At 38.7% G+C, this 17783-nt stretch overlaps 1 protein-coding gene across 1 annotated transcript; it reads left to right on the forward strand.

The window, feature by feature from the left end:
- Positions 1–887: 887 nt before the first annotated feature.
- Positions 888–16561, forward strand: FRS2 (fibroblast growth factor receptor substrate 2). Its single transcript, XM_032199235.1, has 6 exons — positions 888–986; positions 3447–3538; positions 5346–5532; positions 8627–8785; positions 9708–9871; positions 12189–16561. The coding sequence occupies exons 2-6, from the start codon at positions 3473–3475 to the stop codon at positions 13137–13139; spliced, it is 1527 nt and encodes a 508-aa protein (XP_032055126.1). The 5' UTR covers positions 888–986; positions 3447–3472; the 3' UTR covers positions 13140–16561.
- Positions 16562–17783: the final 1222 nt, after the last annotated feature.

Below are 17783 nucleotides of genomic sequence, written 5' to 3' on the forward strand. Positions count from 1 at the left end.
TTTAAAAGCTCGTTACAGAGATATTTATTGATTTTTCTTCCTTGCGTCTGTCCAATTACTTTCTGAACCTGTACAATTTTGGAACTCATTCCCATAAGTTACCGTGTTACTGTGATGCCAGGACCAGGGGTGAGCTTGGGACTACATTACAGTTGATGCTTTGCAAAAAAAGAAAGGTGCTTTAGCTTCTGAAAATGCTTTTAATTGAACTGTAAGGCAGAGGTTGCAGTGGTTTGCACAGACACCCTGAAAGGCTGGTAAGAAAGTGGCTAAATAACGTGTTTTTGTGAGAATTTAGCCCTTCTCGTTGGCTGAAGAAGCAGTGTCAAAGAAAACGTGAAGAGTTTTTCAGCAGTTTTCCAAACAGAGGATGGAGGCTGCCAGCCGCCAGCCTGGTGGCAGCAGCCGTGGAGCTTTCAGGGGTAAATGCGAGAGGGCAGCAGCCGGTACGAGGGTAACCCAGGCAAAAAGTAAAAGTGAAAGCAAGCAATTTATGGTGAATGCCGTGGAGCAAGAGCCATGAGGGATGCAAAGAAAGGGCGATGTGTTATAGGTGGCATATGTGTGTGGTCAGTAGGATGAGCAAGAGGGACTTAAGCGGATGAAATTGTGAGTTTGCCTCTGTTTGTTTGTTTCGGCACGTGCTGAGGGTAACGGGAGATAACATTGCCAGGTAGGCCATGGAAATGCTCGGGGAGCTCGAAGAGATGAGGCTGGGTCTGAGGTTCCCTGTAAGAGGCAGCCTAACCGTGGAGACCTCACTTGAAGTAATGACGCCAAAATAAAAGGGCCACGTGTATTTCTGATGGTTTACTAGCTGGTGTCTTGAAAACAAGAAAACATACAAACAAACAAATATTTTTTTATGTACTTTTCTAGTTCTACGTCAAATGCTTAGTTCTGTGACAAGACAGCATGACACTTTGAAGTATGACAGAACCCCTGATGCCGCAACAGAGGCTGGGAATATTAATGGCCAAATCTAGGTGAGTGATGTGAACGTTGTCGGCTCCCTGCTTGTTTCGTTTCTTCCTCATTGCCTTAGTTCCCATCTCAGCTTTGAAGAAGCATGATGGTTCTCGGTATTCCAAAATATTAATATTAAAATATTGGATATGAAATAACAAGTGTCTACGATTAATGTTGATTACATCCCTTTTCTTTGTCTTTCTTGAGACATAGTAGCTTCTTCACGTACTACATCTTTTTATTTGCCACTCTATATACTTCTCCCAAACTACTTTGCAGTTAATTTTTTTATTGTCTATTCAGTTTACTATTGATTTACCTTTATGGTGAGTGCAAAGGATGTCACATTACTGTCACAGTGTGCTGCTATTTAGTTCTATTTCCACTTTCTCATAAGGTTTTGAGGAAATTGAAGACTGGGCTTTATTAAGTGGGAGCATCTGTGCTTGAAGGCTAGTAAATGCTTCTGTTTGGCAATTTAGTGCTGTAGAGACCAGAACTTGAAAACCTTTGCTGCAAATTTATATTGCATTCGTTGTTAATCTGCACTGCAGCTGTTTCACACGTTGCTCCTTTTAGCAGTGTAATCTCAGAATAAATTGGGCGTTGTCAATTGAGTGACAAGACCAACATCTGAACATCTACGTAGTGAGGCAAAGTGGGGTGCCAGGGTAGGAAACTAGTTCCAGAAGATGTTCTGTATCTTCCTTTCTGAACAGAACGGGCAGAAGGCTTAAGCAAAGAAGTGAGTAGTTAGTCTAATAACAAGATACCTGTATGGAGACTGTTGGAAGCAGTCTGTAATTGAGAGGTTGATTGGACTGATTAAGAAAATTGAAGGCTTCTCTTCACTGTGCAAGAACAACCAACCAGTTGTGTGTAGCACAGCTTCTTTCTGTTGTAGTAGAAGCAAACAATAACCTAGTTCGCTGTTGGGTTGGGAAAAAAGCTCTGGCAAATGAATGCGCGTTTTTACACTATGGCCAGGAATGACATCAGAGAATCCATTGAGTTTTGACAACGTCGGGCTGTCTGCCTCTTTGTTACTGGATTAATCTAAGCCACGTTGTCAGCCTTTCTGTTAAGTTCTTCATTTCGTCTCTGCAGGGCTTTGGTGGCCACTGACAGACGTCTGCAGTCTCTAGGGTAGCAATATCGCTTTTGCGTGGCCTGTCTGGTCCAGCATAGTTAGCTGAACTTCACGGTATGCCTTGCACCTTATTTTTCAGCAGGCTGAAGTGCTAAGTGGATAGTACTGTTGCACACTAACACAAATGCCTGGCTAGAAAGTGAGGCCCAGTTTTCCGAAGATGCAGTCAGATTTTCCCATTCTGTCAGAAGAAGTTCTGCCCTGCTTCTTCTTGGCTCCAAATGCCATACCTGTTGTTGCTCACTAGCTCTCTTCTAAGATTTTGACCCACTTTTCATTTGTGTAGTGGAAATTTGAGTTCTTATCCAATATACAGCTTGTGTAAATGGGTAAGTTTCCTTTTATCTGACCTTCTTAAGAGTTTAAGATTGATCTGTAGTGAGGTGATAGGAGAAGAAAGTTGTGAGGCTTGGTTCTGTAACACTTTTATCCTATTGCTCTGTGAAAGCTTTACCATACATACATTATTTTTTTCAGTTAAAATACCAAGAATATAAAATATTTCTTTTCTTAATTTAGCCATGGAGTTAGTTGAGTTATTATGTTGTTTTTAACAAGTAAGTAAGCTGCATAACATAATTTAATCCAAAGGTAACATAATACGAATTTTAAAAGTTAGTTTCAAAATATTTGTGTTGATCATGGAGCTTTGTTTCCCTTGCCTTTCGTTAGTTGTATGTCCTTTGCTACATGGGAAGTGCTTCAAACTGTGAGCACAGAAGCTGAGCAGAGGGCTGCCTCCAGGCCCCGCGTGCCTCCACCCCCTATTGAACGTGGGCGCTGGAGCTGCCCAAAGCAGGGCAGCTTTTCAGGATTGCCCTGCGGGCTCTTTGTGTTGCCTCTGCCTGGTAACCTGCAGCCCTGGGCTGGGACGGAGTCAGCCAGGGCTGTGCTCAGCAGCAGGCTGGAGAGTGCTCGTTTAGGTGGAGCTGGGATCCAGGTAGTGCCTTCCATAAAGACCTTGGTTTAGGAGAGAGAATTGCAACCAATGCATTTGTTCTTTTCCTTTCTTTTTTTATTTCCCTCAAATGCTACTACAGGAACTAAGGTGAGAGGCTCAATCAAGTTCAGTGGGTCTGTTTGGTAGTGACATCGAGTGGAATTGTTGGTAGGTCTTCCAGGGCTTTGTGCAGTCACTTCTCAATGCCAAATTTAACACAGCTCTTAGATATTATTTTTTATTATTTCTGACTGCAAAAATAATCATGAAAATTTGTAATCCAGGCAGAAATTTGAATTGTGTTGTTGTGTTGATGATGCTCTATTTTTACTTCAACTAAGTGATCACCGTGTTTGGTTGTGGTTTGCTTTTTTCTTTTTAATTTAGAGATCACATGGTCTTCTAAAGAAGTCATGGGTAGCTGTTGTAGCTGTCCAGATAAAGAAACTGTCCCAGATAACCATCGAAACAAGTTTAAGGTAAGCACCTGGTGTGGTATGCCGTGAATTATTTTGTTGTTTTCTTGCGGGGTAAGTCTGTGATGGAAAATACTTAAACGAAAATAGGGAGAGAATTACCCAACGGTTAAACCATTACAGACCTGCAGGTGTCTGGCTGCAGGTTTCTCTTTTTTTTTTTCCCTTTGAGACTCCTTTCTTACTGGCAGTGACAGGAATTCTTTAGGCTGGGTTTTGTCATGACAGTTTCGATCTTCAGGTGGGAGAAGCAGCCCCATGATTTTGGTCTGTCCCAGTTTCAGCTGGGGGCCCAATTAAATGCTGTTACCTCTGGGAGGTTTGGGACCGTATGAGGGGGTCACAGGCATAATGGAAGAGCTGCTGGAGAGCTGTGGCTATGAACCTGGAGGTGGGGTCAGCAATGGAAGGCGTTAGGACCGCTGATTTTAGTTGAAGATCACTGTTGATTATATCATTTTGGAGAACTTTTTTTCCTTCACTTGAATAAACTTCATTTCTATACGTGCTTCTGTCCCTTATACCCCTGGAATTTATAAGCTTGTGAACACTTGTTCCTGTGCTTAACGTGAAGCTGCTGAAGTCAGTGCCTTTAAGTAAACATACCTTTGCGTAGTCACACAGCTCGGCTCTGCTTCTGTGCTCCAAACTGTCTCCGTGAGCTGGCAAAGGAATGCAACGCTTCCATAGTGAAAAATGATTCATGCACTGCCTGAGGGCAACCCTGAAATGAGCTTGAAAACCATGGGAAATTCTGGAAATATTTAATATTATCAGTACAAAGAGCTGAAGGATAAAATATTTTTGTGTTCTTGCTTTTGATGCGTTTGACTTAGCTTTTTGCAGCTAGTTCCTCCTTTTCTCCTCGTAGCATCTCTCTATTGTTCGTGTGGGTCTCTGATTGAGCAGCAGGGGGGAGAAGATGAAAGAATGTAGTTTGCAAAATGAAGACATTTGGCATAGGCTTCAGTGGCAGATGAAACTATTCTTAATTCTTTTTAAATGACTAGTTTTCAAGTTGAAAACGGCTCTTTAAGGAGTAACATTAATTGATACCATAGGGAAGCTCTTTTTGTAGCCTTTTTATTGAGTAAGAAGGAATCCCACTGAAAGCAGCGTTGTGAGATAAAACGCATCTGGGGGAAAATACATGTCAGGATTCCTTAAGGGATGCAGAAGACCTCCAACTGGTGTAAAGGCAGAAGGAATAAGAGTATAAGCTTTATATGCATCATGTTTTCACACAAGATAACCACAGGGTATTTGAATTATTTGTTGACATTAAAAAGGCAGGAAAAAAAATCCAGACCAGTCTGGCGATTCAGCACAGTGCAAGGCCCTACAGGTATGTGAAGGTAGCTTTATCTTAGAGCCCCGTCTCCTTTTTCATTCCTTTTCCCAACTGTAAGTGGGGTTATATGACAAAGCAAATAATCTTTTTTTGAAACAGTGCTCTGAACGATTTCATTATCTGAGGTATGCCTTATCTATGTGGAAATACTAGAATATGTACATACAGTCAGTTTTAAAAAATCATTAAACTTACAAATCTCTTATTTTAAATATCACCACGGATTTTGCAATGATGTTATTTAGTCTCACTCACTGCTGTTAAATATGTATTATTTTAATTCTGGGCTGGAGGAGCAAAGGAACTGGTTTGGTGAGGTTTTTTTAAACTTTTACCTCAAGGATCATAACACCTATGATGGAGCAGATGGGAGTGCATTAGTGAAACATTAAGATCACAGTAGTAGTACTGGTGCTCAAAAGAATGCTTACCTGATGCTGTTGAACTTCCTTTTTGCAGGTTATTAACGTGGATGATGATGGTAATGAGCTGGGTTCTGGCATAATGGAACTTACAGATACAGAACTAATTTTGTACACCCGCAAAAGGGACTCTGTAAAATGGCACTACCTCTGTCTCCGTCGCTATGGCTATGACTCAAATCTTTTCTCTTTTGAAAGTGGTCGAAGGTGTCAAACTGGACAAGGTATGTGGAATTTTTGTACACAAAGATGTTTAGAAAGTAATTTGATGTTGGGAGATTTGTTTATTAATTTATTTAATGTGTACTTCCTTGACCTTTGGCAAGGGTTATAAAAGATGTAGTTTTATATATGAATGCAGGTTCTGGAAAAAAGTAAGTTGGATGTTCGTATGGCAAAAAGAGGGTTTGAGTTGCTTATAGATTTTGATCTGGAGTATTCTGTGGCTGTATGCGTTGATAGTTCTGGTCAACTCAGAGAGTGGTTTTGACAGGGAAATTCTTCCATCTCAGAGGTTGACTTGACTTTCAAGGAAGGGTGGTGAAACCTGGAACTATGGGGGAATCTTCTCAGAATTCAGAGTTTTCACTATTTTTACGTCCGTACCCACTTGTGGTCTTCACTAACACACTTGTTTCATTCTCTTCCTGAAACAAACACTGCCGATTTATTTCAAGGACATCATTCTCAAATTTTTAGAAATTTTTATATTCAGAATGCAGACTCCAGCTATGCTTAGTTACTTTCTGTGTGGCTTTAATCAGAAGGACAGCTACCTTTCCAGTTGCCAGGTCATCCCTGGCTTTGGCTAAGAGGCTTTTCAATCTCTGTTCACCACAGCAGTCCCCAGTGGTGCAACAACTTGTGCTGGTTGAGCTCTGCGCCTCATTTTCCATCTTCCTGTCATGATGCAGCTCTATGTACTTGAAATTCTTATGTATTGGTATGTTGTGAAATTCAGTTGCATTTTTATTTTCTTACAGATTTTTAGCATTTACTTTTAGCATTTACTTTTCTTTTTTTTTTAATAAATAACAATATTTGCAATTACAAAATATTTTTTAACTTCACTGTAAAAAATCAGGAACATGAAAGAACTTGATCATAAACAAATTTGGTCAATCTTCATTGTCCAAGCAGAGGTAAGGGCAGGTAGTTATTTTACAAGAAGAATTAAGAAAGCATTCTTGATTCAGCTGCTAATAAGAAATAGAGATGTTTTCAAATGTTACAGTCTACTGCATATTAAACTGAATTTTCTGACTTCTACGGAGAAAATCATGATCTTTTGTTTTGCAAAAAACACACTTTGATTTTTGCAGGTTTAATTTGCTGTTTCTTTTAAACGTGTAAAATAAATAATAATAAAATTAAATTGAAAAGACAATTTTGAAGGTTCTTTTCCACAGCCAAGATTTCCCACTGACTCTAATTGACTTCCCACCTCCCTCCTAATTTCCTTTTTTTTTTTTTTAAATAAGGAAGATTAAGCAGACTGTGTGAGCAGCAACCCTTTCTTCCCTCTTTTGTTTCTTGCCTTCCTTACGTAATATTAAATACTGTGAATATTGAGAAAAAAGAAATTGGCAAAAAATGTTCTCTCTGCTGCCATTTTGCAATGGAGCATTGTTCCTGAGACTTACAGTAGTATTTGTGGGCACAGTTGCAAAACTTCATCTTCAGCTGGTGAGACGACCAAGAAGTTTTTCATTTGAGAATATCCTGAATAATGCCCTACAACTGATTGAATTAATCAGTATTCTTGTTTGTAGTTTTCCACTTAATCTCAGATGTTATATATTGATATATTGTCAGAATGCACTGGTGGTAAAACACAGAGTTTGTGTGACATATTGAAATCCTTGAAGATATGTTTTGGGAGCACAGCTAATAGATAATTCAGGATAGAAAAATTAGAGGAATTACTGTTTCCGTGCTATATACAGCACAGATTATATTGTACTTATTACAATTGTATTTAATAAAAAATCAAGGTTCCACAAAGTTACTTTTGCTTGCACTTTTAGTGCCAATTCAGCTTGCCTCGTATTTTAAAGAATTAGCAATTTGGAAGCACTTTTTTTAAAGAGAGGGGACACAGGCAGCTAGGAGTTGTTTTTTTTTTTTTTTTTTTTTTTTTTTTAATAAAAGTTTAAAGGTTTAAGGATCCAGTGTGAGTTTCTGGAAATACAGGAAAAATTAAATATAGGCTATTGTACTTGAGCTGGATTATTGGTTAGGTAAAAGTAGTAGAAGCAGCTCTACAGCTGCTGTGTTGCAAGCATGAAGCTTGCACCAGCCGAATATCAGTTGTTGATCATCATTCCTCTCAGCATCATTCCTCGTTTGTTGTTCCCAGCTAGGTTTTGTGAGCTTCTGCCATGCGGAGTGTTTCTGATAATTCTGATCTTTCTCAGTTCCGTGTCCGTAAATAAAGTGATGATAGTAATTGCCAGCATATTGACATAATTGCACTTACAGAAATAGCATTGTAGGTAGGTAGTTTTTAGTAAAGAGTGTAATTTTAAGACTGTGATACTCATTTTAAAAAACGAGCACCTGCACCCACGTTTAACAAGCATGTCAACTTTAACTTCATGCTTTCAATGGAAGAATAATCCAAAGCTGGGACTTTGCTTGTGAGGGTAAGTTGGGGCGCTCCCTGCTGTTTAAAAGCAAAGTGGCACAATACACACTCCAAATACACGGTATTGCTGCTAACTTTGTGCTCTGTGTCTATCCTTTAGCCTAAGACAATTGGTTTGTTACTGTCTGTTTCACACAGTTTGTCTTACTAGCTTTTTATTTTAATCTTCTTAAAAAAAAACCAAAAAACTTCTGTGCAATGTTTGAATCCTTCTTTCCTGTTGTGCTGGTATCTTATTCTTATGGCACTTTAACAGAAATCTGGCTTAAGAAATGTAACCTTGTAGCACCACAGTAATTTCATTTAGTGTATTATTTTTAATTTAACAGGTACCCTTTTTATCCACTTAGACAAAAACGCAACTTGCTATTTGTGTGTTGTTTTTTTTTTTATTCCTCATTTAGCACTCAGAACTTACTTTTGGTTTTAACTGAACCAGTTTTCTGTTCCAATTTAACTTCTGGTGCATGGGAAAATTATTCTATCAGATAAACACTTGAAAGGGTCTCGCTGTATTTGTATGTGTTCTGTACAATAAAGATTTCTTAACTTTTTTGCTTCTTCAACAGGTATTCGTTATGTGGATTCCAGTTTTATTACCTGAAAGCTATATGTATTCTAAGGCATGTTTCTTAAAAAGGATTTTGATTTTTTTTCTTGTGTATTTATAGGAATCTTTGCCTTTAAATGTGCCCGTGCAGAAGAGCTATTTAATATGTTGCAAGAGATAATGCAGAATAATAGCATAAATGTGGTAGAAGAACCAGTAGTAGAAAGGAATAACCATCAAACTGAGTTGGAAGCTCCAAGAACCCCTCGAACGCCTACCAGTAAGTATGGTTATACTGTCAAATGACAAACCTGAATTTAATGTGGTGCTTAGCTTTAAAATAGACTTTTTTTTTTTTTTTAATTACTTAAAGATTTAATGCAAATTAAATGCTATTTTCAGCTAGGAGGTTAATTACCAGCAATGAATTCTTTTGAGGTGCTTGCTGAGGATTCGCTTTCCAGAATCTCAAGTCCTGGGAGCAAAATGTTTGTAGACAAGTTCTTCAGCTTTAAGGAGTAAGCTTTGGGAACTTAGTTTTTGCACAAGAGCACTGTTTAACCATATACTTAATTCAGTTGTTTTATTATACATCACCATATTTTACTTTTAGCATTTCTGAGAAATTTTAATTTTAGGCAGTGCTCCAACCTTTTTGTTAGGAAAAAGGTAATGGTAACATCACATCTACAGGGGACTTGAAATCTTTTGCCGTGGGTATGGATGGATAGAGTGAAGTCTTATCAAAACTGCTGGGAGATTTTAGGTAATCCCAGGCAGATACCAAGACATCTGACACTAGAAATTACATATTGCTGATGAGTTCAGAGAAACAAAAGCTTAAATAAAGAAGTCATCATCTGTCCATTTCCCCCCCCGCACCCCTTTTTAAAGGGGTATTTGTTGTAAATGGTAGCAAAAGGAGCTGGACAGGGAGTTTATTGAGAAAGCTGTGGTTATACACCTAGACTTCAGTGGTTACTTCAGACGTGTTCCCCAGTAAATACTGGGATGCTCTACTTGGCAATTTGCTTTCCCTAACCCCCATACCTCCCCCAGCAAAATTGTCTTGTGAATATTTAAACTGTTTTACATATTTTGACTTCTTGTGAAAATTGAAGATAAATACATAAAACATACTACTCATATACAGTAAAATGTTCAATTTTAATATGGTTTTGCTTATTTTCTACTCGAATCAGCTCCTGGGTTCAATGCACAAAGTTTACCTAACGGCTATCCCAGATACCCATCTTTTGGAGATGCTTCATCACATCCTTCCAGCAGGCATCCTTCCGTCGGAAGTGCACGCCTCCCCTCTGTCGGTGAAGAATCAACACATCCTCTACTTGTAGCAGAGGAACAAGTGGGTATATTCTCCCCCACGCACCCCCCAATTCAGGCTCAACTTCAGTTCAGGGTTTTTCACTGTGAATTCCATAGCCTTGTGTTTTCATTTTTGAGTTTTTCAGAGTTAGGTATAATGTATTTCTACCACACCTGAGCTACTACTTAGAAAAAGTACTTGTTTTGCCTCTTTATGATGCTTGGTAGGACAGATCACTGAGGAAGTGTAACTACTTAAAATTTTTGTACTTACTATGTCTTTATTTGTATGTAAATATATTTCCCTATGCTCTTTTCAAAAGTTTCAGAAGCTAATTTTAAACACCTAAGTTGGACTTTACAATGAGAGATCTTGGTCAAAAACTTATTTACGTGCAAGTCTTCTATTTGGAAAATCATACTAAAATGAGGTTAAAAGCAACCTCTACAGTTCTCTAGGTCTGCTTGTGAAGTTAGAGGAGAGACTGCACAGAGCCTTGTTTGTTGTGCTTTGAATAGTACATGCAAGGCGATCCTGCAGTGTCTCTGAGCCGTGTTCCTGCATTTGACCACCTTTATTCTGAAAGCATTTTTCCCTAATATGTAATCACTTTTTTTCCTGTTACAGCTGGTGTCTATTGCCCCTTATCCTTCTGGTGAACATCTCCAGAAAGGGTCTGGCTCTATATTCCTTTTAAATGTCTAAAAGTATTTGAAAGTGACTATTAAATTGCTTCTTAATCTTCTCTTACGACTGAAGAGAGTTGTCTCTCTCAGCTTCTCCTTGTATATCACTTGTTCCAGCCCCTCTGGACTCGCTCCCGTACGATGATGTTTTTCCTGTACTCGGAGCCCATTACTCCAGATTCAGTATCAGCAGTACTGAATTGAGGATAATTACCACTTTCCTTAACCTACTGGCTGTGCTTTTACTGACACAAACCAATTGGCATTTGGTATTCCTTGCTGCAAAGGCCCACTGCTGGCTCACCTTCAACCTGGATCCCTGGTGCTCTTCTGCAAGGCTGTTTTCAAGTCAGTTGGTGCCCAGCCTGTACTGTCAGTGTTATTCCGTGCCTGGCTCTGGGCTTTAAGGTTGCCTTGCTGAGCTCCATGAGGCTTATGTGAGGTCAGTTCTCCAGGCTGCTGAGATCCTCCTCAGCGGGAATCCCTACCAATCTGGGAAAACCTGAAAACTTTCTGAAGGTGTGTTCTATCTCATCCTTCCTGTTGCTGATGAAAACGTTAGTCAAATTTAGTAAAATGTAATCTGGCTTCAGAAGATTGTTATGTGTGATGAGAAACAGCGTTGAAAACCAGAGAAGGTAACAAAAACAGAGATCAGTGTAGAATCTTTTGGGAAGGCATTTGGTAGAAGCCAGCACAGAAGAGTCCAGATGTTGTTGCTGGAGTTACTGCAGACTAAATCAGTTTAAAGAACCAGCGAGGAGTCAAGTAAGCTGTAAATAGCACTGCAGTTTGTAGAGCTTGAAGTTGTGAAGACTGGATGAGTTCTGCTGTCAAATACTCTGCTATTTGGGCGTGCAGACAGAGTGTAAATGTGGAGATGCCATTCTTTCCTGCAGCCTTTCCCTTTCAGCCTCATGTTGATCCACTGTGGGAACTTGGAGGGATAAACCAGTGGTGTATCCCTCCCTGCCTTGGTGGCATCTGGTGTTAACGGCTTATTTTTAATCCCGAGTGCCACAGGTCACGTGGAAGTGTATGTTTTTGTTTAGCTTCTGGTGTTAGAAGGCTGTTGGTTCCTGAAGACAGAATGAATTGTTCTTCCAGCAGAGCCAACCTCTCTTCTCAGTGGTTGAGTGGTACACAGAAGGCGTGGTCCTGATTTTAAACGGGCAATAAATTTCCTTTGTCTTTGTAACTTCCATGCTGCAAATTAAGCCAAAGCAAATCTGGAACTGTTGGTTGTTTTCACGGTAAGGGAGATCAAAGCAGAACTCTGCCTCACTGATTTCTCCAAGTGAGCTAATGAACTGAGTTTAAGAAACCAGAGCGGAGTTTGAATAGAACCTGGAAAGCAGCAACTAGAGCACAACTGAGATGAAAGATCAAATCAAAACAATCATTAATTTGAAATGTAAATGTTACTATTTTGTCTGTCTCGAATACCTCTAATTTTATTTAAAGTAACATTGACAAAACCAACAACAAAACCAAAAAAGAAAGTTGAGCACAGCTCAGTGAAATGTGAGAAAGAGGAGCTTTGCTCCAAAACAGTTGCCATCGTGATATTTGGTTCTCAGGTATTTTGATCAGAAAAGGGGGGAGTTGGGAAGGAATGAAATTAAGAAATGAAAATGTGCAACTAGAATTTGAATTTTTCTTCCTTTCAGGTGCACACTTACGTCAACACTACTGGGGTACAAGAGGAGAGAAAAAATAGATCAAGTGTGCATGCGCCACTGGAATCGAAGCTTTCAAACACTGAAACAACGAAAGTGAAAGAAGATCAGATTTGTACTGATGACAGAGATGCTCAGGTTCTCCTGGAGCCTGAAGGAGTCAAGTTTGTTTTAGGACCAACACCTGTTCAAAGGCAGTTAATGGAAAGAGAGAAACTGGAGCAACTTGGGAGAGACCAAGTTAGCGGCAGCAGCACAAACAACACTGAATGGGACACTGGATACGACAGTGATGAACGTAGAGAAACGCCATCTGGTAACAAATTGGTGTACGAAAATATAAATAGGCTATCAATCCCTAGTGCCTCAGGGGTCAGAAGAGGTCGTTTGACATCAACCAGTACCTCAGATACCCAGAACATTAACAACTCTGCTCAGAGGAGAACTGCGCTGTTGAACTATGAGAACTTGCCATCCTTGCCTCCTGTTTGGGAAGCCCGCAAGCTGAGTAGAGATGAAGATGACAGTTTAGGACCAAAGACCCCATCTTTGAATGGCTACCACAATAACCTAGATCCAATGCATAATTATGTCAATACGGAGAATGTAACAGTACCAGCAAGTGCTCATAAAATAGAATTTACGCGACGTCGGGACTGTACCCCCACAGTCTTTAACTTTGACATTAGGCGTCCAAGTTTAGAACACAGGCAGCTCAACTATATACAGGTTGACTTGGAAGGTGGTAGTGACTCCGACAACCCTCAGACTCCAAAAACCCCCACCACTCCACTTCCGCAAACTCCAACCAGGCGCACAGAGCTGTATGCTGTGATAGACATTGAACGAACTGCTGCTATGTCAAGCTTGCAAAAAGCACTGCCCCGAGATGATGGTACTTCTAGGAAAACTAGACATAACAGTACTGACCTGCCTATGTGAGCCTGGGAAGCATTAAATCATTTGCACCTTTTGTGAAGTTTATAAAATTGAAGATGCAAGTACTTTGCATTTCTTAACACTAACGCCTTTTATAGACTAATAGAACTTTTTCTGCATATTTCATGTACTTGTCTAACTAAAGGGAATTAATGTAGAGCAAGTATTCATTTAGGTAACACTATTTCATTCTACAGTAGTAGTAATTACTGCATAGCAGCATCACCACCTTTCACAGTGCCTCTTTAAATTGATTAGAGTCTGAGTGACATGCCAGTTTTGAATTTATAAATATTCTGGTCTGGTGCCTATAGTCATTAATGGCATTTATAACAGTTTTTAAAGCCTCTTGATATGTGTGTTTGTTAGCAGGTAAACCTAATCTTTCAAGATACATATCTGCATTCATTCCTCATTGATGTGGCTCCTGAAATGTATGTAATTCATTAATTCACTCAGTTTGATGTACACCAGATATATTGGTTCATCTCAAGGGATATAAGCACCACACTTTTCTGTCGTTTTTCTTTTTTTTTCAAAGACCACGTGGGTAAGAAGGCATCTAATTCCCGATAGTTTTAAGTTGTGTGATGTTTAAGAGGTCACATCGAAGTTTGTTGATCAACATTATGAACACATCTAATCCCAGCCTTAAGCTACTTCAGCTAGAAGAGAATTCCAAGTGGCATATCAAGTTCCCTGTGAAATCAGACAGAATTTTAATCTCATTAGGGTTTTTTTTTTTTGTGAAGGAATTCACAGGTTGGCTATACGAATTAAGGCTCTTTTGTCATTTCTTAGTTCAGTGTGCCTTCCTTTCTTTGCATTTGTGCTTCTTTTTATCTGTTCCGTAACGTCTTAAGAGTCAAAATTTTGTACATAGCTTTAATTATTGTTCAGGGTTGTGTATGTGTTTGTCTTACTCTCCGCATTTGACAAAGAAAGACTCTTGAAGGTCAAATGTTTGTCTTTGTCCAGTGTTCTACTTTTTTTATGCCTGACGGAAATATCCCAGCTCTCCAGCAGCATGCATTATTGCACAACTGGAAAGGTTTATTATGCAGTCATTGTCTTCCTCTAAAGCATCAGACACAGGTTACACGGGAGGCAGGGTACTGGACTTGATAGTTCTTCATAGAAAATTGCACATTCTAGCAATGTGCATCCATAGTTGATAGTATACTTTAATTTAGAAAGAGATGTAGTAAATTATCTGAAGGTAGTATTATCTATGAACATACTTCTTTTGCAGTTGGTGAACTTGGTTACAATAATAGCTGCTCAGTGTTACAGGTACATCCAGGTAGAATGTCGTTTGAGTACGCCAGATGCACCCTTAGCAGAACTTTTTTCTTTTTTTTTTTTATACTCTGAATAATTTTAGAATTCTGGCAGTATTGCAGGTGCACCTTGGTACTGGCAGCAGAAGAGATTACTCTTGAGCCTGTGATTGCAAAGGAACTGACACTTGTGAACTGGTGCGATGTAAAATAACCCTTGAACTGTGTGAGGAAAAACATGCAAGAAAAGCCATCTGAAGATCTGGAAAAGAAATAAGGGTCTTCATGCAATATTTAAATTTAAGTTTTATTAAATATATATATATATTTTCAGGTTTTTAAATTGGAGTGTATCCCTGTTCCTTTGTTAACGTTTTCTCTGTGCTTCTCTCAATTTAGTAGCGGCAGCAGTGGTAGCACCTGAAGTCCGTGTTTCTTGCCACATGATTAAGGGAAATCAGGCAGCCTTTTAACTCTGAAAAACTTTACAGACTGTATGGTACTGAAATACCAGATGCACAAAGAACAGAATGTACAGAAGTAAGAGATGGGAGTTGTTGAGACCATTACGAGGAACTTAAATGAGACAAATAATAATAACTCATTAATGATCTCACTGTCAACCTATGCATACTCATGTGATAGACTTGTTGACTTGTGGGGAGAACTTGGTACTCAAGGAGGTAAAGGCTACCGTGTAGGTAGAGATCTTTACAGGTCTGCAGTGTTAATGCTCCTTCACATCTTTGCCATTGCTTCGCCTTATGCCAAGGAAGTTTTGTACTGAAGAGAAATTACCAGGTGTTGCAAAATATTTACCAGCTGATGATACTGGTGTGATTCTTGTTCTTAGTTTAAGAACATGAATTCAAGTTCACTTAAACATGCGAGCCAGCCTAATGCTTCAACATGTGTTTTGAGGTAAACGTGTTTGATCTAGCTAGCTGCCTAGAAATATTTGGTCCTCATCTGTATCGTACAGGTGTCTCATGAATACTGGTTAACTAAACCCTTAAAACATTCCTGTGAGGCAGGGAGATAATAGTCTTAATTGATAAATAGGGAAACAGAGGATAGATCTTAAGTGGCTCACCAGAATTAAAGGAAACATATCCCCCTTTAGTTCTGGTGCACTGTCCCATACATGTATCCTGAATAGTCTCAGATACTCAGATGGTCTGAGTAAATTTTTTCTTTTTTTATGTTGCAAGTTTCATGATACATCATTTCGGCCCTTTTCTTAGCTGTGGCCCCCAGAATTCAGAACATCTCGAGGTTTCATCTTCCATGATTTCTGAATGCATAGTCTTGGCATTTTTATTAATATTCTAAATGAAATATGCACCAAGCAGAATTAAGCAAAAACCTTCTGTAGCCTTAATTGTATTAACCAATCTGGTACCATATTTTCTAGGACTTTTTTTTTTTTTTAAACCCTCTGTTACTCTACAGACGGGATAATGCTTTCTTGTTGCAAACACACTGGTTAGTCCCTGTTACCTGCACTGCTCATCTTTAGCATTCTTTTTTATTTCTTTATGTTATGCCCCTTGAAGTAGATGTAGTTGCAATGCACTTTACCCTTTGAGACTTGGTAAATATTTTTTCAGTTCAGTCTCTTTAAAGGTTGTGATTTTAGATTTAGCTTCTGTAATCTACAGTTCAGTTTTCAGCTGAAATCTCACTACAGTATTTGATCATGTTTGTATTTTGGACCCAGAGGTGTACAGACCGAGAAACAAATACGTAACAAATTTCTTTAGTAACTGAGATGTGTTAAGTTTCCATACACTAGCTCCTGCAAAAATGGCAACATCGCCTTCAGGTCTGCCGTTCATCCATAGCATGCAACTGGCTGCTACGAGCATATTGGACAAAGAAAAGCCTTGTTATAGATATTCCTTCAGTGCAATGATTTGTGAAAGACATACATTGGACTCTTATCTTTTTAAGAAGGAAATTGATAAAAAAAAAAAACAAAAAACAAACAAACAAACAACAAAAAAAAAAACGTAGCAGTGACCAAAAGTAGGCAATAAATACTGTGCTGGAAATACATTTGGTGAGAATGTAATCCATTGGTGTAATCCATCACAAGAATATTTTTTCTCAAATTGATATGAAGGGGCAGTCTGATTTTAATTTTGTGGTCTTTGTCAGTGACTCCAGAAAACAATATAAAAATGATCATTCCGAAACCTTTAGCTCTAATTGTAACATTTTTCCCCTGATAAGTAAGTTTTGCATATGGTAAGTGGTAAGTGTAATGGTGTGCTTTGAAGCACTACTCCTATTAAAGTCTACAAAATTTTTGTAGAAATATTTTTTCTGCATATTTATTCTAAAAAGAGCCACAGAAAGGTCTAAGCTATAGAAAGTCCAAAACGATGTCAAAACAGGGCTGCTCTTTTGCAGGTGACAGGCCAGCAGTTGTTTTTGCTGGATTTTTGACAGTGTATTGGCTCAGAATCTGTTTTATGTATAGCCACTTCATGCTGAGGCAGAATCACAATATTGCAGACTGTCTCCACTGTTGGGGACTTTAAAATGCAATTTCTGATTAACTTCAGTTACTACTTTGAGCATATAATATGAGCTGTATCTGATTTGGACCTCTATTTCTAAGCAGTATTCTCTTTGTGTAAGGTGGGATCAATGGTGAAAATCCAATTTTTGCACTGTACTAATTTATTTAGTGGCTACAAATAAGATAAAGCTGGTTTAGTAGGATCTAATACTGGACTCAGATCTGAAATTTTCCTGTAACCCCCAAGAAGCCAAAAGAAATTTGGTCCCACAGTTTGACAGATAGAATTAGGTGTTTTTAGAATTTAATCATAAGATCTTTTCCCATCTTTTCTGTGAGGTAGCAATTCAGGCATTTATATTTGACAGTATTTACTCAATATAAATCTAAGTTCATTTACAATATCTTTATTTTAAATTCATAAACACTCCAGAAAAGAAAAAAAAATCAAAACACAACAAGTAACAAAACCACCACCAACAAAATCCAGAAGAAATTCCACCACAAAAGACTGCGTTAAGATGGAGTCAGGGTTGCTGATGTCCTTCTTGCATAGCATATATTGAAAAGATGGGAAGTCATGAGCTAATGTCCTTTCACAATCTTTAGAAATTGCTTCCTCTTTTGGACAAGATAAGTGAATAAGAAAAAAATCTTAGCAGCTGTAACTCTGACCATGTGTACATTATATCTTGTAATATTGTGCTGTAAGGTATGTGACTAAAGCTGTCAGGTGTCTTATGAGGTTATTATCCTAATGTGGTGTTTACTCCAGATTAACGCAGTATTTTGTTTGGAACTGTGTAGGTGTACAGATAGAATATGAGATACAAAGTTACC

Source organism: Aythya fuligula, chromosome 1 (assembly GCF_009819795.1).
Source record: "Aythya fuligula isolate bAytFul2 chromosome 1, bAytFul2.pri, whole genome shotgun sequence".
Taxonomy (NCBI): domain Eukaryota; kingdom Metazoa; phylum Chordata; class Aves; order Anseriformes; family Anatidae; genus Aythya; species Aythya fuligula.

Bases quoted from the DNA above. Each gene is read 5' to 3' on its own strand.
- FRS2 (XM_032199235.1), top strand. From the start codon at position 3,473: ATGGGTAGCTGTTGTAGCTGTCCAGATAAAGAAACTGTCCCAGATAAC. The intron at 5,533-8,626 runs GTATGTGGAATT...GTGTATTTATAG, and splicing joins AAGGTGTCAAACTGGACAAG to GAATCTTTGCCTTTAAATGT. The intron at 9,872-12,188 runs GTGGGTATATTC...TCTTCCTTTCAG, and splicing joins TACTTGTAGCAGAGGAACAA to GTGCACACTTACGTCAACAC.